Consider the following 23,058-nt stretch of genomic DNA (forward strand, 5'->3'; position numbering starts at 1 on the left):
AATTTCAATTTCAAATCACGCGCTCTTAATGACATGTCACTTTTCAAGTTAAAGCGACATTCCGTTCAGTGCAAACTGTCATATCGTTAGCGGGAAATTTGAATACTAAAATTTTGAAGCACCACCTGTGTCAGTAGAATGTTATTTTGTGCGCCTTCGTCACTTTTCATGAGATTTGTGATACTCATTTGCGGCAAGAAAATCAAACGTGACATTTCGAATAGTTGGTTTTATTTTGCAAGTTGGCATCGCTGGATAAATGTCAATTGTGTTAATTTGTGTGTCGATTTGGAGGCCAATGATCTTCGAAAATAATAAGGGTAGAATAATTAGATACCAAAAAAATTTGCTGAAACACATTTAAATTTAAATTAATCTGCAATCGTTTGATGTGAACGGAATGCTACCAACCTATTGCTTAGCTGATGAAATACCCCTAAATGAGAGAATGGCGTTTCAAATTCAAACCAAAAGTCACAATAAATAACTAAAGTCCGTTTTTTTTTTAAACCCACCAACACCGCAATCTTCCCCTGCATTACAACCGGCAACGTTGCCTAGTGAGATTTTTGGTGAGAAAAAAGTTGTCAAATTTTTGACATTGCTGAAAATTAGGCAGTGTTTCCGTTAAAAACGTTTCTTTTACAGCCTGTTGGATTGCAAATCAAAGGATTTAATAGTGAAAAGACTCGGCACAGCCTGAAAGGCCGTTTTGTGTAATCAAATTGTCAATTAGGCAGCTAACCTATTTGGTTTTATCACCAAAAGTCACCATCGACGACGTTGCCGGTTGTAAAGTGGTGGGAGAGTGCGGTGTTGGTGGTTTTTTAATAAAAAACGGACTTTATTCGTGTTTAACACGGCTAGAAAATGTTTGCATTTCCAAAAAACATTTTCTAGCCTAGTGAAACAAATAACTATTATCAACGCTTAAGCTACCTGCAATTTCAATTTCAAATCACGCGCTCTTAATGACAGATGTCACTTTTCAGTCAAAGTGACATTCCGTTCGGTGCAGATTGTCATATTGTAAGCGGGAAATTTGAATATAAAAATTTTGAAGCACCACCTGTGTCAGTAGAATGTTATTTTATCAACGCTTAAGCTGGGCAGTTATGATACCGAAAATTACGTAAACACCGGAAGTCTCTATCTATGCAAATGCCTCTTTCCCATCAAGATTTACGTTGTCCCCATACTGTAACTTTAATTTCAGCACTAATTAATCTAGACGTCGCATGCAAGGTGTACCAACCTCTGCCAACTAGTCATAATTGGGTTAAACAAATCTGGTCCCAAGCCATCTGCATCAAAAAAGAAAACCCAAACGTTTAAGAACATAATAACCCCGGAAGGTTCTTCCAGGCCAAAAAAAAGGAATTAATTGTCGTCTTCGGCATGGCAAGGGTTGTTCAACCTGGTAGGACCTAACGGGACTTGGAAGCGATTCGCCAACAAGAGGAATTCGATATTTGTGTTTTGGCTAGAATTATTAAAGTGCGAGCAAGAGAAGAAGAGGAGCGTGAAAGGGTTAGAAAAAGATGGAACGAAAGGCAGGTGATGGCCCTAACCCGGTTGAAATCATCTTGTTCTCGCGACTTCTTTTCTCTTTCTAAGGCAGTTGGTAGTTAGCGAGGCACGCGTCTGTCTTGTGCGTTAATTTGCTTCTGGACATGCAATATTCAGCCTTAGTAGCTGGAGATATCACACCGACGGTTTCGACAACCAGCGGCTCTCAACAGTCAAGACACTCACCTCCCATCATTTCAATGGCAATGGTGGATGCGCCGGGTAAAACTCGTTTTTCTTTTGAAGAGACGTCGCAAACCGCACGTGTAGCGCGTGCCTTAGGGTGTCGCTGAAAAATCCACAGCTAATGCATACCTGGCCTCGGCCGGCTTCCACATGGTGCACGTCTGCCGCATCGAGCACACTTTCCCTCCCCCGTGCCCATCCCACTTTCGATCTCAACCGCAAGGGTTGTAGCATCCGTAAAAAATAAAACTCACTTTTTTGTCATCACGAGCCAATTTGGGTCCCGCTGTTTAACTGTTTGTTGGTCCTCAAGTAGCGGAACTTGAGGATTGTCGTATTTTAATTGTTGAAATGATTTCAGGATGCGTAGAAATTGCAGCAGGTGCTCAAAAGACCAATCAGTGTTTGGCGTGTTTCTTTTGTGCCGCAAAGGAAGCAGTAACGGTAAAAGGGTTAACTTAACAAGTGTGTAATTAGCGAAGATCGAAAATTTAGAAGTTAGTAGTACTGGGGGCTTGACAATCGTTTTACTTCTTCGCCAAGGTAACAATTACACGCAACATGTGCGAGGTTTTGTAGGTCAACATTGCCTCTGCACTTATCTTTTGTAAAGGCAAGCACAGACGCGATTCTCGACCAATAATTAAAAACAGATAATAATCAGATGGTTATCGAAGACCGGAAGTGATCAACGTTACTTACCTTCATTTCAATATTCAACAAATTGCGACATACGCAATTATATTAACAAATTACGCACAAAAATCACTCGAAACGGGCGACTCGCTATTAATTAAAAATGTTCTAATTGTGACTAGGTGGTGTTGACTCGAGAGACAGCTTTTAATTGAACGTTTTCGTTAGTTGTCATTATTTTAATGGATGTTTTTAATCGGCGAGATCAGACGTGGCTTGCACGAAAATTGTTAGGCGACTGTCGATCAGATAAGCGAAAATTTTCAAATTTTGCGCCAATAAAGAGTCAAATTCGAAAAATCTGAAAATCCGAGCTGGTGAAGGCCAGGTGCGCGGTGATTATTATTTAATAACCTCTTCAGATTTGCTGTTAAATCCTCAGGTAAAAATAATTGCGGCGTTGCTATTACCTGGAGATGTTATCAAAAAAGCCACTTTAAGTCTAAAAAGTGGTTAATTTCGAAAAAAACTCTCCACCGGCTTATGTAAATGTAAACGCCCTTCTCTTTAAATTCAAACACTTCCTGATGAGGGGTCATTAGTCGGAATTTAAATAATGGCCCTTGAAACGTTTTCTCGGCCGTCGAGGCAAAAAAACGCTGATTAATTACAGAAATCGGTGACCTGTCTTCGCACCAAGCCCGGTAATTTTTATGTAAATTCTCACCGGTTTTAATTGCGAGAAGAATGAGGACGCGCTTACCACCGACTAGTGGGAGTTGTCTTATCGCGATATAAATTTCCACTCAGGGTGCAGATGTACCTGCCGAAATCTTTAATGAAACTCGTAAAATTTTTGTAAATTTTAACGATGATGAGTCGGTGGACGTTTTAGCAGCGGCGGCGACACAATTTTCGAAAGCGCATTTAATTAGTCAAGAACACCCGGAAGCGGCAGATTTTTTTTCTTGGTTCACCTGTGAATCGTAAAAAATACACGAGTTAACGAGTTTGCGGGTGGACGACACGTGGCCTCTTTATTTCAATCAAACTTGACGGTTATGCAAAGTCGTCGTTAAACATGATTTAATCCCAGATCGGCTACTAAAAAGGAAGACGAAAAGAAAATCGCATACATGGCTCATGTGGCGGATGCGTGCCGGGCATCTGCACAAAAACATGTGCGGGCAGAGGCGTACGGAGACAAACGACGCGCGTTTGGGCCAAGTTTCAGCAGCCAACCCTGGAATTTCAATGTTTTCAATGGTTAGCTGTGATGTTTTACACAAAAATTTGAACAACCAAAATGAATTTGCAAAATTTCAGGTTTCTTGCAAGCAAAAAATGTTCTGATCCGGACCTGGAATTTAAATAAAACTTATATCATTTGACAGTCCAAAGTTTAAAAGATTTTTTTCATTTTATTCAATTAGTTTAGTATTTGCTGTAGCCGCTAGAGATCTTCAAATATTTTCTACATCAAACAGTTTCGCAGAAGTCATATTTTATGCGAAAAATGTTGTAATCCAGCCCTGGAATTTAACAATAATTTTTGGGCGTTTGGGCGAAGTTTCAAAAGCCAACTCTGGAATTTTAACTTTTTCCATGATTACCTATGATTTTTTTACACAAACTCAAAACGAATTTGCAAAATTTCAGGTTTCTTGCGAGCGGAAAATTTTCTGATCCGGATCTGGAATTTAAATAAAAGCTACATCATTTGTCAGCCCAAAGTTTAAAAGATTTTTTTCATTTTATTCAATTAGTTTAGTATTTGCTGTAGGGCCGCTAGAAATCTTCAAATAATTTCTACATCAAACAGTTTCGCAGAAGTCATTTTATGCGAAAAATGTTACAATCCAGCCCTGGAATTTAACAATAATTTTTGAGCGTTTGGGCGAAGTTTCAAAAGCCAACCCTGGAATTTTAACTTTTTCTATGGTTACCTGTGATTTTTTACCCAAAAATTTGAAAAATCAAAATAAATTTTCAAAATTTCAGGTTTCTTGCGAACAGAAAATTTTCTGATCCGGACCTGGAATTTAAATAAAAGTACATCATTTGTCAGCCAAAAGTTGAAAAGATTTTTTTCATTTTATTCAATTAGTTTAGTATTTGCTGTAGCCGCTAGAAATCTTCAAATAATTTCTACATCAAACAGTTTCGCAAAAGTCATATTTTATGCGAAAAATGTTGTAATCCAGCCCTGGAATTTAACAATAGTTTTTGGGCGTTTGGGCGAAGTTTCAAAAGCCAACCCTGGAATTTTAACTTTTTCCATGATTACCTATGATTTTTTTACATAAACTCAAAACGAATTTGCAAAATTTCAGGTTTCTTGCGAGCGGAAAATTTTCTGATCCGGATCTGGAATTTAAATAAAAGTTACATCATTTGTCAGCCCATTGTTTAAAAGATTTTTTTCATTTTATTCAATTAGTTTAGTATTTGCTGTAGCCGCTAGAAATCTTCAAATATTTTCTACATCAAACAGTTTCGCAGAAGTCATATTTTATGCGAAAAATGTTGTAATCCGGTCCTGGAATTTAACAATAATTTTTGGGCGTTTGGGCGAAGTTTCAAAAGTCAACCCTGGAATTTTAACTTTTTCTATGGTTACCTGTGATTTTTTACCCAAAAATTTGAAAAATCAAAATAAATTTTCAAAATTTCAGGTTTCTTGCGAACAGAAAATTTTCTGATCCGGACCTGGAATTTAAATAAAAGTTTTGTCAGTTGACAGCCCAAAGTTTAAAAGATTTTTTTCATTTTATTCAATTAGTTTAGTATTTGCTGTAGCCGCTAGAGATCTTCAAATATTTTCTACATCAAACAGTTTCGCAGAAGTCATATTTTATGCGAAAAATGTTGTAATCCAGTCCTGGAATTTAACAATAATTTTTGGGCGTTTGGGCGAAGTTTCAAAAGCCAACTCTGGAATTTCAAGTTTTTCCATGGTTACCTGTGATTTTTTACACAAAAGTTTGAAAACTCAAAACGAATTTGCAAAATTTCGGGTTTCTTGCGAGCGGAAAATTTTCTGATCCGGATCTGGAATTTAAATAAAAGTACATCATTTGTCAGCCCAAAGTTTAAAAGATTTTTTTCATTTTATTCAATTAGTTTAGTATTTGCTGTAGCCCCTAGAAATCTTCAAATAATTTCTACATCAAACAGTTTCGCAGAAGTCATATTTTATGCGAAAAATGTTATAATCCAGCCCTGGAATTTAACAATAATTTTTGGGCGTTTGGGCAAAGTTTCAAAAGTCAACCCTGGAATTTTAACTTTTTCTATGGTTACCTGTGATTTTTTACCCAAAAATTTGAAAAATCAAAATAAATTTTCAAAATTTCAGGTTTCTTGCGAACAGAAAATTTTCTGATTCGGAACTGGAATTTAAATAAAAGTTACATCATTTGTCAGCCCATTGTTTAAAAGATTTTTTTCATTTTATTCAATTAGTTTAGTATTTGCAGTAGCCGCTAGAAATCTTCAAATAATTTCTACATCAAACAGTTTCGCAAAAGTCATTTTATGCGAAAAATGTTATAATCCAGTCCTGGAATTTAACAATAATTTTTGGGCGTTTGGGCGAAGTTTCAAAAGCCAACTCTGGAATTTCAAGTTTTTCCATGGTTACCTGTGATTTTTACACAAAAGTTTGAAAACTCAAAACGAATTTGCAAAATTTCAGGTTTCTTGCGAGCGGAAAATTTTCTGATCCGGACCTGGAATTTAATAAAAGTTTTATCATTTGACAGCCCAAAGTTTAAAAAAATTTTTTTCATTTTATTCAATTAGTTTAGTATTTGCTGTAGGGCCGCTAGAAATCTTCAAATAATTTCTACGAGTACATCAAACAGTTTCGCAGAAGTCATATTTTATGCAAAAAATCCAGCCCTGGAATTTAACAAAAATTTTCATTTTTTAATAAAATTTTGCAGCTGCAAATTCAGACTTTTTCTCTACATTTCCTTTCTAGAAGTGTTCTAATTACGGCGATTTAAAAACGAGACCATCCAAAATTACCAAAATTTCGTTCTTTTTCCAAGTTGGCTGCGATTTTTTTAGTATGACCTTCAAACAAAATTTTGGAAAATTTAAGCTGTGCGCAATACTTTGCATGTTCAAAGTTTTGAAATTCAAATATTATTAGACATTATTTTCTATTTAGCCACAAAATCAAAATCCCTGAAACGCTCTGAACACGCATCACGCCACAAATGTGCAAACAAAAACGCGTGGATCAGTGGCGTGCGTGAATAAAAACCTCGACAAGAACTGTCCAAAAAAGTTTTTTGCGTGTCGCCCGTTGAAAAATGAGTCATTTCGCCTCTTGACTGTCCGTTTTCGCATGAGATAATAAGAAAATTACGTCTGCAATTAAACCGCCATCGAACCGCTGCTGGCGCGCAGAAAAAACCCTACAAAGCAATAAAATGTCAAACATCCTTATTGCACGTCAGTTTTGAGAACGTCGTCGTTTTTAGATGACATTGTTGAAACGTTCCACGTCTTGAAACATCGTCGCGGCGTAATTGCCATTCGAAAAAGGAATGACAGTGTTCATGTGTGAGCTCTAATTTGAGGTTGTTGCAGAATTCCAAGATTTTTAACACAATATTGAACCATTGCATGCTCGTTTCTGATTCCCTTTATGGAGGGAGCGGACTTGTCAGCCCTCTGTAATCAAAGCTGGTGATTCCCAGAAGGGCGTCTAATAGACGAGTACATCTCTTATTATCGGATCTATTATTCAAATGAGACTTGCTAAACTGCCGGTTTAGAAACGGATATTAACCCCAAATCCACCGCAATTATACACGATTGGAGTTGTTCTGATTTCTGATCTGATTCCAATGCTCAAAACGAGTTCCGATTACATTGTTTCAAATTACACGCTGCTTGCTCCAAACAGTACAAAAATTTAATTATCGTTCACTTCCTTACATGCTTGCCGAATATCATTATAACCCGTCATCCACTACACCTTTGCGCACATCTGCACGTAATCACTGATTTTATCTCGTACAAATGAATTATCGACTCAACTTTGTGTACAATTAAACGGAAGTGCTCTTATTACATAACGACAATTAAAGAAACGCTCTAATCTCCGACAGATGTCTGTTTCCGTAACCTACTCAAGGCCGACTTTTTCCACTTTTCTGATAACGCCAAGTGTCGATGTAAAGGAAGGAAGCTCTAAAAATGTTAATTATTATCGCGCGTAATCGGATAGGGGAGATCATATCAGCGCTCGCGTGTCCTGACGGGCTTCCAACTAAACTCTTTCGACTCAAAATGAGTTTCGTATCATTTTTCCAAAAAAAAACCTTTTCATTTCTCACGAATAAATGAAACCAATTAATTTAAACAAACATGGAAATGTCGAAACAAAGCGCTGATTAATCTGATAGTCGAGAATCCCAAGCGAGTTGGTTATAAAAATGTTTATTTGACGATGAACGATTAGCTCTCAAGTGGCCACGACACTCATTTACTTCTCTCTATAAATTAGAGAAGTTGCATGCCGCAATTACATTATGGCGCATTTTTGTGAAGACATGAACGAGATGGAAGAGATACAAGTAATTTGTTAGAACTCGATTAATACGCTAAGAAATTGGCCATTTTAATTTGAGTTGGTAACACTGGTATCTATCAACTTTCACGCGAAAGTGATATAATTAATTGACAAGCAGAGCTGCCAACCCATTTCTATTAAATTCAAAGCCTTCTGCGACGAAAGATTACGATAACACAAAAAATAATGTAATTCAAGTCTTCGTTAACTGGATTAATTACACTGTTTCGTAAATATAGGTACTAAAACATTAATTATAGTCATAATTTCCGTCGCTTCTTGTTAAAATTATAAATATACCATAAAATGGCATTTATGAGAGCTAAAACCAGCGAGAAAATAAACTCGTCAGGTGCTGAAAATGGTAAAGGGAGCAAATGAAACACGCCACAAATGACTAAATAACATGTTGATCAGATCATAAGAATAGAAATCACTATAAGAATGGCACTTGGAAATAAAACTTTGAACTCCAAGCACAACGGTGCCTTGAAAAAATAGATACACATAATTCTATATTTAGTATAAGTAAAAATTTAGTTTGTACGATATTGCATTTACGACTACAAGTGTTTGGGTCAATGCTGTGAGATCGAAAAAAAATTACCTTCAACCGTAATAATTCACTACATCCTACAAGCTCAGTGATTACAGCGTAATAAAAATAATACCACAACAATCCTTAATCTTAACCTATTTGAATTTCGAAAAAATAACTTTTAAGATTAGTTTGTACTTTTGCTCTCACCAAAACTACGAATGCCTGTACATTTCTAGTACGAACTTCCAACTTTAGTACGACATTTAAAAACACCGGAAACAATGTGAACACGTTAAAACGAAAACGACTTTTCGAACTAGTAAGCAAGATCCACTTCGTCCATCATAAAGTCGGTGGCGTAGCCCGAATCCATGTTGAAAGGACTGTAAAAAAAACAGTTAGATCGTTTTTTCATCCCAACAGAAAAACTCACTTTACGGCTCGACACGTGAAGAAAACGATACGTTTGAGTCGTTTGTTGTAAAAAAAATAATTGAAACTCCAAAGAAGGCCGTCTTCACCAAACGGGTCGGACGCCAGATCCGGACTGTACGAATAAATGTCGCAGTCTTCGAGGGAGATTTCGTCGTTGATTGCGGCCCACAAAGAGGCACCCAAGCTGCGGTACTGCTCGCCCGCTGTGGCGATCAGATTCGAATCGATGGCGTTTTCTACCCACTGGCGCGAGGGCTCCTTGCTGAACTCGTGGCTCTGGAAAAAAAGTGGTCAAGAAATAGGTTGGTGGCTCCATCTGTCCGGGAACAGTGCAACCAACACGTGAGTGTTTTGCAACCGCGATAAACTTATCGCTGACCTCAACTATAAATATTATGAGTGCAATTATAGAATTGAAACAACAACAACAAAACCCGCGGGCTGCCAAAAATTATGGCGCGCAATCGATTTCACATTGAGTAAAACCGACTAAAAATAACCACATCTGAATATTTCTCACGCTTGGGCAAGCATTTGTACTCATGAAACAGTTTCTTTACCTTTGCATCCATGAAATCATAATCAGGAAATGCTGAATTGAGCGTCGCAATGAGGTAGAAGAGCGTCTTGCGACTGATGGTGTCGCAAAGAGGTCCTTCTTCGTCTCCTGAGACGCTTCTGCTGTACTGCGAGTGCCCCGGCGAGACGCCCTCCGGGGGTGACAGTGCCTGTAAATCGTTGGGGTGCACCCCCTCAGGGTTGAAACGCTTGTACAGAGCCTTGTCAGCCCCAGCCATTTTGCAGGAGTAGCTCTCAATGCGGCCAATAATATGACTGTCTCCAGTTTGGATCGACAGCAAATTACTGATAGTTTCAAATCTTGTACTCTCGAGGAGTTTCATTGTCGCGATTTTGTACTTTAACTTATTTCGGTAAAGACGGACTCAAAACACAAAGAAAGTTTTTGAACATTGCTGTGGGATGTATGAATATTCCTTTTCTCTTCGAGTGTAACAAACTGTACGACGGGACCAAAGTGCGCTTGACTGATTTCTCCAAGAGATGATTAGGGCACATTACAATTTTCGCTGGAAATGAAAAGAAAAACACTATTCCAACAGTCTTTCGATGAGTTTTCACGGATTTTCGAGAACGAAAATGGGCGAGTCCACTTTGTTGACACCAAAACTATAACAACACAATTTCAGTTTAGCTAGTGTTCAGAATACGAAGTATCGATCATTTTTCAAACACTTGTGGAAACACGACACTTTTAAAACCACCAAAACAAAAATATTCACGAATTTACAAGAAAAAACGAACGTTCTGACATATAAAGAAGCTTGTACACAAATGAATGTCAAGCTGAGTCGCTGCCAACATAACGCGACCAAAATTAGAAAACAAACGCGGTTTAAACCGACGCGGGACCTTCTCCCGGTTGTTACTAACAATTCTCGCTCAAGGGCCCCCAGAAATGTTCACAATTTGGCACTAACTAAACTCTGGCAACGACTTTTGCGGGAGGATAAATGTTCCGAAGTTGGCGGCCCTGACTCTTTGTGTCTTGATTTTCTATATTTATGCGACCTTTAGGTCAACTTCAGTGGCGCCGCACTAGGGCAATTTTTTAGGTTTGAAAAGAACGAATTGTTTACGCTTTCTAATCCGCTTTTGGGTAATCAGTTGAGCGGAAATTGGTAACTTGAATTTTTTATGACTTTTGCGATCAAAATTCGGTTAGGTGCTAATTAGTAGAAAGTTGAAGAATCATAATAAACATGAGACGAGCGCCACTGATCGTCCGAAGAACTCACCTTGATTAATTAGGACAAGAACACCGAAATGGAACTGTTGATGTAGTATTTAATGAAGCTATTAAATTCGGCTTAAAGGAGTTATTATGTTAAAAAATTCACACAGGTGCATATAAATTAATTTACATTTAAAATTAAGAAAACAATCAGCGTGCACCTTTTGTTTATTTTATGAAGAGCGGGAAGACAGGAGGCTTTGTATTATTTCTACACGTTGGTAGAAGTGTCATTTTTTGCGATATGACAATAGGGGCTGCCAACCCAATTTAAATTCCAAAGAGGATCAGATAAATACGCTCAACTTACGTAACCCGGTTTATTTCCGATGCAGTTGTATCGAAAAAACTGTAGGAAAATGAGAAAAAAACTGTTTCCCGCGCAGCGTCTCTCTCATATTCCCGTGTTTATTTTCGACGGTATTTAGTAAACATAAAATTGAGGAACAATTTGACAACCGGACGTAGCCGAACCGTGTGCGTTGACTAATTTTAACTCAAGCATCGGGACGCTGAGCGTCGTTTCCATTCGCTTCCAACGTCACGAACGTAAACTCTGAAAATACACTCGAAGAAGCTCAATTAACTCAACTTTTCCGCGATTTATTGCAAGAGAAACAATTGGTAAGTCGGGTGTGGTTTAAGATGTTGCGATGAAATCAGTGCGTGGTGAAGAGGTTTTCCCGGTGACGATGATGTGATAAGATTATGAGTCTGCAGCAAGATTCACCAGAGAGAGGACAAAGTCCTGGCTGTGATCCAAAAAGCAAACGAAACAGTGGTCTTTTTGCTTTCTTGAAATGGTTTAAGCCTTCGGCGTCGCGAGAATCCATAGACACGCAAAATTCGAGTAGTTGTGATAGTTTGAATTCCATTCAGAGCAGCGGGACCGTGGCGTCTTTCTCTTATGTGCCTCCGAGTGACTATACCAATAAAGTCAGCGAGAAGTGTATCATTCTAGAACCTGAGACGGATACGTACAAAGCGAGGCTCAAACAAAGGGATAAGAGACGAGAGAACGACAAGAACGTCACTCTTAGGAAGAAGTACAATCTCTTTTTTAACAGGGAGACGCTGCTGAAGAGTGTTAAGAAGAACGACGAGAACAGCAGGAGTCTACCTCTGATGACGCGACCGTCCATGGAGCAAGAAGAAGAGAAAGCGCATCGGAGGACCAACAGCGAGTCCTCCAAAACGAAAAAAGCGGGCGCTTATCTTCACGTGAAAGGAAAGAGACGGGCACCACAACCCCCAACCAACACCTTGAGTCTGAGAAGGAAGAAGCGTCTGGCACCACCTCCACCAACCGTAGAAAAAATCAAAAACACTTTAGACAACGAGATCATCTTCAACGACTCCCTAAAGTTAGACCACGGCATCTTAAAACCAACGAAAGAAGTCGTCAACGAAGAAGCAAGCACCGCCAGACTTAGCATCGTGGTGGAGGCTCCAGTGTTACCCAGACCTTGGTACAAAAGAAACGTTTCCAACAAAAAAGACGACATCCGCAACTCCACCACCGACTTAGCAGAAGACAAGAAAAACGAGAAGCGCAAATCAGGGATGTCATTCTTAACTAACATCAGCGAACTTGACCGCGAAGCCTCCGAAATAGTTAAAAAAGAACACCAAAAAAACGGAAATGACTTGCAGGAAATACCACACTTCATGCGTCCCAAAGACGAACCCAAAATAAACACGGATAGTTGGGTCTCGCCGAAGAGGCGCTCAGCTAAAGATTTAATAGCCAAGTTCAATGCCATTACTAACGTTACCAAGGCCACGGTCTTCGGAGTGTCCCAGAACCAGAAGAACTATTTCGGGAGGCGGACGAGTCTTTTAAACGACGACCGGAAGCAAGAAAACCTCCTGGAGTCGCATAAAAAGCGAATTGAGCAAATCGACAGGAAACTCAACAATTTGATGAAGTCGGAGAGCGCGAGTGCCATCAAACCCAAACCTGAAACTCCGAAAGCTGAGAGGAAAAACTGGAACTGTCCGAAGTGTTCAATTGAAAACGACTACTGGAGGATTATTTGCCATGTCTGCTCTACCATTAAACCGTACTTTGACGACTTTTCTTCAGCCACACCCGCGAAACCGAGCGAAGAACCAGTTAACAAACCCGAGAAGATGTTCGAACGAGCTAAAACACAAATCGGATTCTCAGCACTGGCATCGTACAACCTCAACAAAAACAAGAAAATTGAAAAATCTGTTTCGTTGGAAGAAAAAACTGAGAAAAGCACCGACAAGAACGAAGAGCGCGAGAGACTAAAGAAGATGCTGATAGAGATGAAGAACTCGCTGCCCAAACGAAAATCCAACATCCTCATGAAGCAGAATAGCAGACAGAGCATCATCGTTGAGAACCCCGAAGCAGCTGAAGACACTAAACCCGTCGAAGAAAACCCTCCAGTTAAAACCCAAGAAGAGAAAGTCGCTGAAATCATCATCGGCACCTCCGAGACAATTTACGAAAACATCAAAGTGAAGAAAACCGACAATCCCAAACCGATTAAAGTTTCGTCTTCCGTTCAAACCACGTCCGTCGTCAAAAAAGTTGAGACAAATTTTGAGCTGATGAGGCCCAAAGACTTCGAAAACATCTACAGCGACTCTAACGCTCAATCTGCAGCTCGCGTTTACGCAAACTTGGCTCGGAGCGACGAGTTGTCTTTGTTCTTCAACATGCCGAAGCGTCTCAACGAAATCAAGAATAACGTGAGTCAGATGGACAAAAACAAAGACACGATCGAGATTAACAGACTGTTGAAAAGACTAGAATCGGCAATCGCGAAAGGGGAACTCACTGAAGCTGCCAGTTACGCCAAAGAACTCGCGCAATTGAAAGTTAACTGTTCAGTGGTCCGGCAGAAACCCCCAGACCAAAGCGGGAAGAAGCAAGGATTCAAGTAAGTTCTGAAAGCTTATGGTTCTTTTTTAATGTGAGTTTTAGCATTGAGATGTACGTGGAGGATAAGATCTCCCACAGAGGTCCGTTTTCTCTTGAAGTCACGGAGAAGCAGACCGTGGCGGAGCTGAAGAAGCAAGTGGAGGCGGAGTTTGAGATTCCCGTCAACGTGCAGAGATGGATTCTTGGGAAGGAGTTGGCCACGGAGGATAGCGCGACTTTGAAGGACCACAACATCACCACCGAGAGGTGTCCAGTGTTTCTGTACCTTGTGGCGCCGGGTAAGGAGGATTTCCTTGTTGTTTCACTCTAATTCGTTACTTATTTTAGATGGTAAAGTTGAAAAGGCTGCAAACCCGGAAGTTCCGAGCACGTCCAAAGCGCAAATTGACAAAGAAACGATTAACCACGTTCCCAAAATTGTTGATGTAATCCCGAAGGTGATTGAACCACTTGTAAAAACAGAAACAATCATAAAATCATCCGTTGACGTAAAACCTATAAAACCAGAAATAGACTCCAAGAGAGAGGAACCAACTGTAAAGGTTGTAACAGTAAGCGCGCCCCTACCAATAAAACAAGAGGAAAAGCTACAAAAGTCGAGCCCTTTGCCTCCAGAAGCAAAAAAAGACAATCTGGCTCAACCCGAGGAAGATTTCGAGGATTACGACTCGAAGACGCTGCGACCGCAAGCCAAAGAATGGGAATGTCACCTCTGCACTCTTCTCAATCCCGTTTCTAGTAATATTTGCGCGGTGTGCGCAACAGTCCGACAAAAAACGGCGAAGAAGTCGCCGAAGAAAAAGGCTCCACAGCCAAGTTCAGATCAAACGTACCTCCAACTGGTAAATCTAGATAACAAAGATTTGATTGAAAACAGAGAACGCTTCGAGTGTCTGGTATGCCTCTTGGAAATTGCTCCTGGTCAAGGCGTCACATTGCGTGAGTGCCTTCACCAGTTCTGTAAAACTTGCTTAGCTGATACCGTACAGTACACCGAAGACGCTGAAGTGAAATGTCCCTACAGAGACAACGAGTACTCTTGTAATATCGCCCTGCAAGACCGCGAGATCAAAGCTTTGGTTACTCCTCAAGCCTATGAACACTACCTTGCAAAGTCTGTGACCGAAGCGGAGAACAAAATCGGAAAATCGTTTCATTGCAAGACTCCCGACTGTAAGGGGTGGTGCATCTTTGAAGACAACGTCAACGAGTTTCGTTGTCCAGTTTGCAGGAGGCTCAACTGCTTGACTTGTCAGGTAAGACGAGAATCTCTTCTTTTGTGGATTAATAGAGGGTTGCAGGCCATCCACACTGGACTCAACTGCAAGCAGTACCAAGAGAAGATGAACCAAGAGTCGGAAGTAGACGAAGACGCACGTCGGACCAAAGAAATGGTTGAAGAGATGGTCAAGAAAGGTGAAGCTTTAACGTGCCCAACTTGCCAAGTGATATTAATGAAAAAATGGGGCTGTGATTGGGTAAGGTGTTCCATGTGCAAAACTGAAATCTGTTGGGTGACCAGAGGACCGCGTTGGGGCCCCGGAGGGAAAGGAGACACTTCAGGAGGCTGCCAATGTGGAGTTAACGGAGTCAAGTGCCACCCACAGTGCAGTTATTGCCATTAATTTAAAAGCGAGCATTTTTAATGTAACGTTAGAACTAATTATTGTAATGTAGATTGTTACTTTTGTTATTGACTGAAGCCTTACAGAACTGCCTTAATGTAATACTGAAATTACAAATAAAGAATTTAAATTTAGCGCTAAGTCAGTGCTACCAACACTACGGCACCGACGCCGGTAGATTTCCCAAGCGCTGCATTTTTAGGTTAAGTTCGTTGATTCAACGTTTTCTGATTTTCTGTTGAAAGTGCCCCAAACAAATCGTCCAAGATGGTAAGAAAGGTAGAAAATTGCAAGTGTTATCTAACTAACCCATTTTTCCCTTAGACGATGGGCAAGAATAATAAAATGCTTCAACACATTAACTACCGAGTCCGGATAACCCTTCAGGACTCGCGTACTTTCATAGGCACTTTCAAGGCCTTTGATAAACATATGAACATGATCCTTGGAGACTGCGAGGAATTCCGAAAAATAAAACCCAAAAACTCCAAAGTAGAACGTGAAGAAAAGCGAGTTTTAGGTTTTGTTTTATTACGGGGCGAAAGCATCGTTTCATTAACTGTAGAAGGCCCTCCACCACCAGAAGAGGGTCTTCCCAGAGTTCCCATTCCAGGAGCTGCCCCAGGTCCTGGTATTGGACGCGCTGCGGGTCGTGGAATGCCTGCCGGTCTCGGCGGAGTTCCTGTAGGGCTTCAAGGACCGGTACGGGGCGTAGGTGGACCTTCACAACAAGTTATGACCCCTGGAGGACGTGGAGCTGTTGCGGCTCCGCCTCAAATGAGTCAAGGACCCCCAAGAATGGGAGGACCTCCACCAGGAATGATGGGACCACCACCGGGAATGATGGGGATGCCACCGGCGCCTATGGGAATGGGACGCGGGGGACCACCGCCACCGATGGGCATGCGCGGGCCTCCTCCGGGTATGATGAGAGGCGGGCCGCCGGGGCCTCCACGACCGTATTAGACTAGGCTATTTTTACTCAATTATAATCATTGTAATTAATATAAAAATTAAACAAACCTACGTGGTCTTTTATTCAATTTTTTCATCTGTGAAGTTAAGTTGAGGTTTGCGGGGCAAAAAAAAATTATGAAAATAAATAAACGCTCCATATAATTCAAAAATCAACAGGCAAATGCGCTTTTTGGAACAAAATAGCTTTAAACCATTTTGAAATTGAAATATATCTGGGGATTTTCATTTCTGGGTTGGCAGTAATTGACACATCCGCAGCCATTTTTGGGTACTTCCTGCCGCCATTCTTTTCCGCTCATGAGAGAAACATGACGGGTTTTAGTGAAAAGGTAAATCCGTTTATTTGTGTTTTTCACTTAAATAATTACCATTATTAACCCAAAAACGTTATAATCGAAAGTTTGCCCGTGTTTTAGTGTTGAAAAAACCCAACTAGTGTCTTACTTATTGAACACCGTGATCATAACCTCATCCCGTTTTCCATACACGTGTTACCCCAATTTAATGTCGCTTTTTTTCTTTTTCAGGCCATTTTGATCGATGGCAGAGGCCATTTACTCGGTCGGCTAGCCACAATTGTTGCGAAAACACTTTTGCAAGGAAACAAAGTCATTGTTGTGAGATGTGAGCAATTAAACATCTCTGGAAATTTTTACAGGTGAGACTTAAAAAAATGTGATTAGTTTCTATTTTGTCGTTGCAGGAATAAATTGAAATATTTGTCATTTTTACGCAAACGCTGTAATGTGAATCCAGCGCGTGGACCCTTCCATTTCAGGGCCCCATCCAGGATCTTCTGGAAGACAGTCAGAGGTAAGAAATTGGTGCTTTTAGAACTGTGGTAATCAATTGCTTTTAGGGATGTTGCCCCATAAGACAGAACGGGGAAAGCAAGCTTTGAGGCGATTGAAGACTTATGAAGGTGTGCCCCCACCTTATGATCGCAGAAAGCGCGTCGTAGTGCCAGGAGCCCTGCGTGTGATCTGTTTGAAACCTGGCCGCAAAGTAAGTGAAGTTTTGATCAATCTAACGCGTTTTTTTTTAACATGATTACAATATTTACCTACATTAGTTGATGTTAAGTGAAAGAAACCTCTTTGAATGAATAATGATATCATTTTAATTGCTTGAATTGGTTTAAGGGATGTGTGTTTATATTTTTCTCATTTCTTACAGTTCTGTCATGTAGGACGTTTGTCCCATGAAGTAGGATGGAAATATCAAACTGTTGTGCGTGCACTTGAGTCTAAACGTAAAGTTAAAGCTGTCCTTTCTATCCGTAAACGTGACAAGCTCAAGAAGCTTACAAAAGAGGCCACAGCCAAAGTTGCCAAGCAGGTGGCACCTTTCCAGGCTGTCATTAACTCTTATGGTTATCATTAAGGACGTTTATTAAATAATATGACAGAATTTCGTTTATCATTCAGCCTTTGACCTTTTTTCACGATTTTGTATCTGTATTAATTTATGAGGGCTAATAAAAAGAAGTAATATAATGACAAATATATTGGAGTACAAAAAACACTCTAAAAATTGGAATCCCATCCGCTGGTTTCGTCAGGCGGCACATCCGTGTCCTTTCTAAACGCTTCAAAGTAACGAGTATCAATTTTTGAGCGAAGTTTTGGTTTAAACGGCGCCGACATTTTGCCCTGGTTCAACTTGGCCCAATCAAAACCCAAAAACCACCGATGGTCTTTAATATCCTTGACTCCTTTCCGTTGACATCCCAGTCGTTCAGTCGGAATGGCTTTACATAATTTTTCTATAATATTTCTTGCACTTCTCGAGACGTACGATGGAAAGTCGACGTTGTCGATGCCCGTCAAAATTTTATTGTACGTTCTCATGTGGCTAACGTCGTTGGTTCTGAACGGCGTCCTTCCAGTCAACAACTCAAAAATGAAAATCCCGAAAGCCCAATAATCCACCGCCTTGTCATGTCCGCGACTTAGGATAATCTCGGGAGCGACGTACTCGGGGGTCCCCGCGAAAGTGAAGGTCCTTCCTCTGGAGCCAAGTTTCTTAGCGAAGCCGAAATCGGTGAGTTTAACATAGCCGTGCTCGTCTATGAGGATGTTTTCAGGTTTGAGGTCTCTGTAGACGATGTCTCTTTCGTGGAGATACGTAAAAGCCTCCAAAACACAAGCGGCGATAAAACGAGCGTCTTTTTCGTCGAATCGTCGACTCTTCTGGCGTTGGAGGAGCGTCCAGAGATCGCCCCCAAGACACGGCTCCATCAAGAAATAAATATACTTGTTGTCTTTGTAACTGCGGTACAAGCGGATAATGAACTTGGAGCGACAGTCTAGTTGGAGGTTCCTCTCGTTGTAAACGTGTTCCTGTTGGTTTTGTTCTAACATGTCAATCTTCTTCAGGTATTTCAATGCGAAAATTTTATTCTTGGCTTTGTGTTGGACGAGCTCCACGCGTCCAAAACCCCCGACTCCTAGAGTCGTGATAATCTTCAAGTCTTTAAGTTCGATATCTTGGTGTTCGTGGACGACTTTTGAATCTTTGCGTTTTTGCATTGGTGTCGTATTAAGTCCTTCTTCTCCCAATTCCCCGAAGTGGGCGATAAAATCTTTGCCTTTAAGTTCGAGACATTCGACACCTCCTGGTGAGTCTGCCGTCACCGTTGCTTGACGCACATCGTCTTTTAACAGTCCCAACTCCCCGAAGTACTCGCCTTTGCCTCGTTTCGCTACGACTCCTTCACCCTCGCGAGTTATTGTAACAGACCCAGCCCTGATTAAATAAAATTTATCCCCCTTTTCCCCTTGTCTTATTATAACAACTCCAGGTCCGTAATACTGAACTTTCAACAAATTCGAAACCTTCTGCAATGACGCCGCTCCGACTTTGTTCAACCTTGGCACGTTCTTCAGGAACGTTAGAATTTCTTCTTGTTCTTTGATGTTAAAACGAACCATGAGCTTCTGGTAGACGGTGCGATCTAAAACCCAAACACGTCCAGGCTGCAGAGCTCGAATTGTCGCGTTACGTTTGTTGTTGTAGAGGATGGCCATTTCACCAAACACGCGGACGTCGTCGAAAGTGTTAACGACGCCTTTACCTTCGACGGAGACCTCGAAACTCCCCGTGCCGGAGACATACATGTGAGCACCAGTCTCACCTTCTTTGATGATGGTCTCTCCTTTGATGATTTCACGATTGTACATTGCGTCTACGACTTGTTTGAGGAGATCTCCTTTAAGGATCTTATTGAGGAATTCGCTGCGCTCGATGGCTTCGCGGATAATCTTGTCGTCCCTAAGAAAAAAACGAAAATTGGAAAAATAAAAAAAATCTCATTTCAAATTTTAAAAATTTAGGGAATTTCAGGTGGTAATAGGTTCAGTACTGCGTCGTCCCAATTCCACGTGACTTGTGTATGGTGTATGTGTTGTGACTTCGAGGTTAGGTGATTCGGCGGCAAACTTGTTGCAACTTGTTCGTGTGCTGTGTTAAATTTGTGTTTGAAAATGCCGGTGGCATCCAAAAAGGACGGATCTGTGATCTTGTTCGATCTTGCAACGCCCCCCTCGGCCAAACAAGCTCTAGTTAAAATATGCACCACCTCTTATTATACCGCTCCCAAGGACCTGACTAAACTCATTTTGTTTAATTCTAATGTTACCAAAAACTACCTAAATGCTCGTCATGGGGGCTACGAGAACATCTATGAAGTCTCCGAGGAGGTTACGCTCTACCACCCTAAAGTCATCCACGAATTGATCACCCAAAGTGAGGTTGTATTTTCCTTTTTCTTATTTCTAATTCTCCATTAACAGACAACACAGTCGGTGAGGCAAACTGGTTGGAAGGTTTACTGGTAGCCCTTAAAAGTCTAGAAGACACTTATGAGTTGATTGGCGGAATTGTAACACTCCAATTGTTGTTTATCACAGATCTTAAAACTCCTCTGGGGGCTTATGACCACAGCTTGATCGATAAAGTCGTGAGTGGTCTCAAGCAACTAGACGCGTATTTATACGTGGTGGGCCCCGACGTGGAGCCTCCGTTTACCATTAAAAGCACCAAAGACGTGAAAAAATGGATGCAAAATCTTGATGTTGCCTCCAACGAGAATTTAATGGTCATGAAAAAAATTATTCAACAACACGAAAACACCGTCGTTTGCTCCTACAAACTGGGGGTACATTTGTTTAATTCGATGAGAAATTGGGGGGGCACCCAGCCGTGGCAAGTCCCATTATCGGTGGGGAGTAAGATAGAAGTCCCTGCACAAACAATGAAGGTTTTAGATACCGACACGAGTTGCAAATTGTCAAAGCCTTCAACCGGTGAACCGGTTTGGATACACGCGGAAGACGAGTCTATTGAAGTCGATAAATATAATGTCATTTTTGGTATCATGAGACATGAGAAATTCGTGCAAATGCCTGAGACGAAAATGTTTCAAATTCAAAATCCGCGTGGATTTAACATTTTGTGCTTCACAGACAGCGTAAACGTGCCAGAGGTAAGATTTTTGCCAGCATTAAAGACGCTACTTTGGTCAATTTTAGTATTTGATGAGGTCCGAAGGCTGCTATAGAGTCTTTGCAAATGGAACCCCCACAACAAGCGAGCCTTTTAACATTCTAGTTGACTGTCTCGCCAAACAAAACAAATACGCGATCGCTAGACGGATTTACAACAACAATTTCAACCCAAAGATCTCAGTTTTGGTCCCCCAACCTGAGCACAACCCTAAATGTTTCCTCATGACTTATTTACCCTTTAGTGATAGCGTTCGTGTTGGATATAAAGAAAAACAGCTCGGCGCAGCTCCGAAAGTCGAGACTTGCGAAGAAGTTTACAGTTTTCTAGACAGTATTAACATTGAAGATGAGAAATCAACGAAACGTCCGCCTTTGGGGATAAACATGATGCTAAATTACAACATTCAGAGGATTATCAATAAAATTGCCGATAAAATCTTTGGTACGTTCCAGCACGTGGAGAGTTCGTTTTTAGTTGTTTTGTAGGTCAGAGTATGGAGTTGGAGGAATTGGATTTGAATCTGATGGAACAACCCACCAGTGGTAGTATTGACGCCTTGAAAATCCTATGGACTGAGAGGAATCCTAAGGAAGGTGCAGAAAAAGCTAAAGGAGAAGAGGACTCCGACGAGGAGTACGATTGGTAGAGCCTATCTGTTTTAAAAGTACATGGGCATGGCCTGAAATCTCCGCAAAAGTAAAAGAGATCTGTCACCTATGTCAGTCAGGGACGTAGTGGTAGAACTGGGCTTGAAAGGTAAAGAAAAATATTTCGCCCCAGCCACAGTAGAGGACAAACACATTTTGAAAGTCGCTACTGAACAACGCAACCTTGACAGTTTTGGCATCTTATCACCAAATTTCGCTTTCTGCGCAATTTTACATGTACTTTTAAAACAGACAGACTCTAATCATGTTTCTTTTTTTTAATATAGTTTGTTACTTACTCTGATGCTTTGGGGTATTTTTCTATTTCATCCACCGAATCCTCATCGTACGTTACCGGGAGGGGAATAACCCCCGGCCTCCTTTCTCCTTCTACAGGAATCTCAGTAGGCTCATCATTAATCGACGTTTCGTGAATCTCAGAAACATCTTCAGTGGCGCCTTCTTCGCTCTGAGTATCGTAAATCGGTTCGGTGCTAATATCATTGTGTCCGTCTCCCAGAGTTTCGCTCTTTTCGTCGAAGGTCTCTTCATCAGTTTCGTTTTGTACCGCTTGAGCGATTTCCACAGGCGGTTCAATTTTGTCTTCTACCGTTTTGTTAACTTCTCCGGTAGTCTCAGCTTCTTCAACTTCGATTTCGTATTGTGGCGTTATACTGTCTACTTCTATCGTTTTATGGTCCCCAATATCGTTTTCTTCTATAGTTTTATTGTCCTCAATCTTATCTTCTACCGTTTTATGGTCTTCGATCTTCTCTTCTGTCGTTGTCTTGACATCTTCCGTCGTTGGTTTCACTTCATTTTCGTTCAGCTTTGTGTCGTTCGTTTCTGGTTCTCTTTCGTCGTCGTTTGTGACGCCAGGAGGCAAAAACGAATGGGGTCTCGTGACCGGCGACTTCCCTCGACCAAAACCGTTTTGAGGGACACTCGCGTGGCTGTCATTTATTTTGTATTTCTTGGTTTTGGAGAAAAATCTCGTGCACATTTTGAACTTGAGCAAACCGCTCTACTTACATGAGTTACACAATTAGGAAAAATTCCTTGATTAGATGTAACACTTAATCGTAGATTAGATTAAAGACTGTTAATTGTATTGTGCGACATCGCGAAGGAAGGAATAATTGCAGGCTTCACAGCGAATTTCTGTCTTCGTTCACTACACTTAATTATTTATTACTTGACTAGGTACACGCAATTGCAGCCTTCGTCTATGTTTAAGTTGTAAATATCAGTCAGAAACTATCGTTTTCTTATCACAAAGGTGTCATTACGAAGAGATAAGATTTCCTATTCTTATCCATGTCCTGAAATTACTATATTGCTTGTCGTAACTATAAAATAATTGAGAAGCTTAGAGACTTCACGGAATTTAACAATTGATATATTTAAATTTCCACATTTCTAATGGAAAAGTTCTTTTTGCACTAAGGTCATTAAAAAAGTTACCTTGACGTGTAACAACTACACTATGACTTGGTAATAAATGATTGTGAATGTTTTGCTGCTCCATGATTGTTTTTTGTGTATATTTTGATTCCGACTAATTAATTTCCGCGGCTTTTATCACCAATGATAAAGTTTAATTGACATCGAG

At 40.6% G+C, this 23,058-nt stretch overlaps 6 protein-coding genes across 6 annotated transcripts; 4 read left to right on the forward strand and 2 right to left on the reverse strand.

Moving 5' to 3' along the window:
- Positions 1-8,373: 8,373 nt before the first annotated feature.
- On the reverse strand, positions 8,374-10,175 carry Maf1 (repressor of RNA polymerase III transcription Maf1). Its single transcript, XM_088036500.1, has 3 exons — positions 9,518-10,175; positions 8,956-9,233; positions 8,374-8,905 (listed from the first exon to the last, which is right to left on the reverse strand). The coding sequence occupies exons 1-3, from the start codon at positions 9,857-9,859 to the stop codon at positions 8,839-8,841; spliced, it is 687 nt and encodes a 228-aa protein (XP_087892626.1). The 5' UTR covers positions 9,860-10,175; the 3' UTR covers positions 8,374-8,838.
- Positions 10,176-11,223: 1,048 nt separating this feature from the next.
- On the forward strand, positions 11,224-15,446 carry LOC148175492 (uncharacterized). Its single transcript, XM_088036346.1, has 4 exons — positions 11,224-13,685; positions 13,730-13,965; positions 14,015-14,943; positions 14,989-15,446. The coding sequence occupies exons 1-4, from the start codon at positions 11,479-11,481 to the stop codon at positions 15,310-15,312; spliced, it is 3,696 nt and encodes a 1,231-aa protein (XP_087892472.1). The 5' UTR covers positions 11,224-11,478; the 3' UTR covers positions 15,313-15,446.
- Positions 15,447-15,451: 5 nt separating this feature from the next.
- SmB (small ribonucleoprotein particle protein SmB) lies at positions 15,452-16,334 on the forward strand. Its single transcript, XM_088036502.1, has 2 exons — positions 15,452-15,582; positions 15,637-16,334. Exons 1-2 carry the CDS (start codon positions 15,580-15,582, stop codon positions 16,276-16,278), a joined length of 645 nt encoding a protein of 214 aa, XP_087892628.1. The 5' UTR covers positions 15,452-15,579; the 3' UTR covers positions 16,279-16,334.
- Positions 16,335-16,527: 193 nt separating this feature from the next.
- RpL13A (ribosomal protein L13A) lies at positions 16,528-17,700 on the forward strand. Its single transcript, XM_088036505.1, has 5 exons — positions 16,528-16,619; positions 16,818-16,948; positions 16,994-17,103; positions 17,150-17,295; positions 17,467-17,700. The coding sequence occupies exons 1-5, from the start codon at positions 16,599-16,601 to the stop codon at positions 17,671-17,673; spliced, it is 615 nt and encodes a 204-aa protein (XP_087892631.1). The 5' UTR covers positions 16,528-16,598; the 3' UTR covers positions 17,674-17,700.
- An 81-nt stretch (positions 17,701-17,781) lies between these two features.
- On the reverse strand, positions 17,782-22,925 carry LOC148175495 (cGMP-dependent protein kinase 1-like). Its single transcript, XM_088036357.1, has 2 exons — positions 21,746-22,925; positions 17,782-19,563 (listed from the first exon to the last, which is right to left on the reverse strand). Exons 1-2 carry the CDS (start codon positions 22,447-22,449, stop codon positions 17,817-17,819), a joined length of 2,451 nt encoding a protein of 816 aa, XP_087892483.1. The 5' UTR covers positions 22,450-22,925; the 3' UTR covers positions 17,782-17,816.
- On the forward strand, positions 19,660-21,546 carry LOC148175496 (uncharacterized). Its single transcript, XM_088036386.1, has 4 exons — positions 19,660-20,037; positions 20,085-20,776; positions 20,823-21,240; positions 21,285-21,546. The coding sequence occupies exons 1-4, from the start codon at positions 19,776-19,778 to the stop codon at positions 21,443-21,445; spliced, it is 1,533 nt and encodes a 510-aa protein (XP_087892512.1). The 5' UTR covers positions 19,660-19,775; the 3' UTR covers positions 21,446-21,546.
- Positions 22,926-23,058: the final 133 nt, after the last annotated feature.

Source organism: Gnatocerus cornutus, chromosome 5 (genome assembly GCF_029298725.1).
Source record: "Gnatocerus cornutus isolate USDA-ARS CGAHR chromosome 5, icGnaCorn1.1, whole genome shotgun sequence".
Classification (NCBI taxonomy): Eukaryota; Metazoa; Arthropoda; class Insecta; order Coleoptera; family Tenebrionidae; genus Gnatocerus; species Gnatocerus cornutus.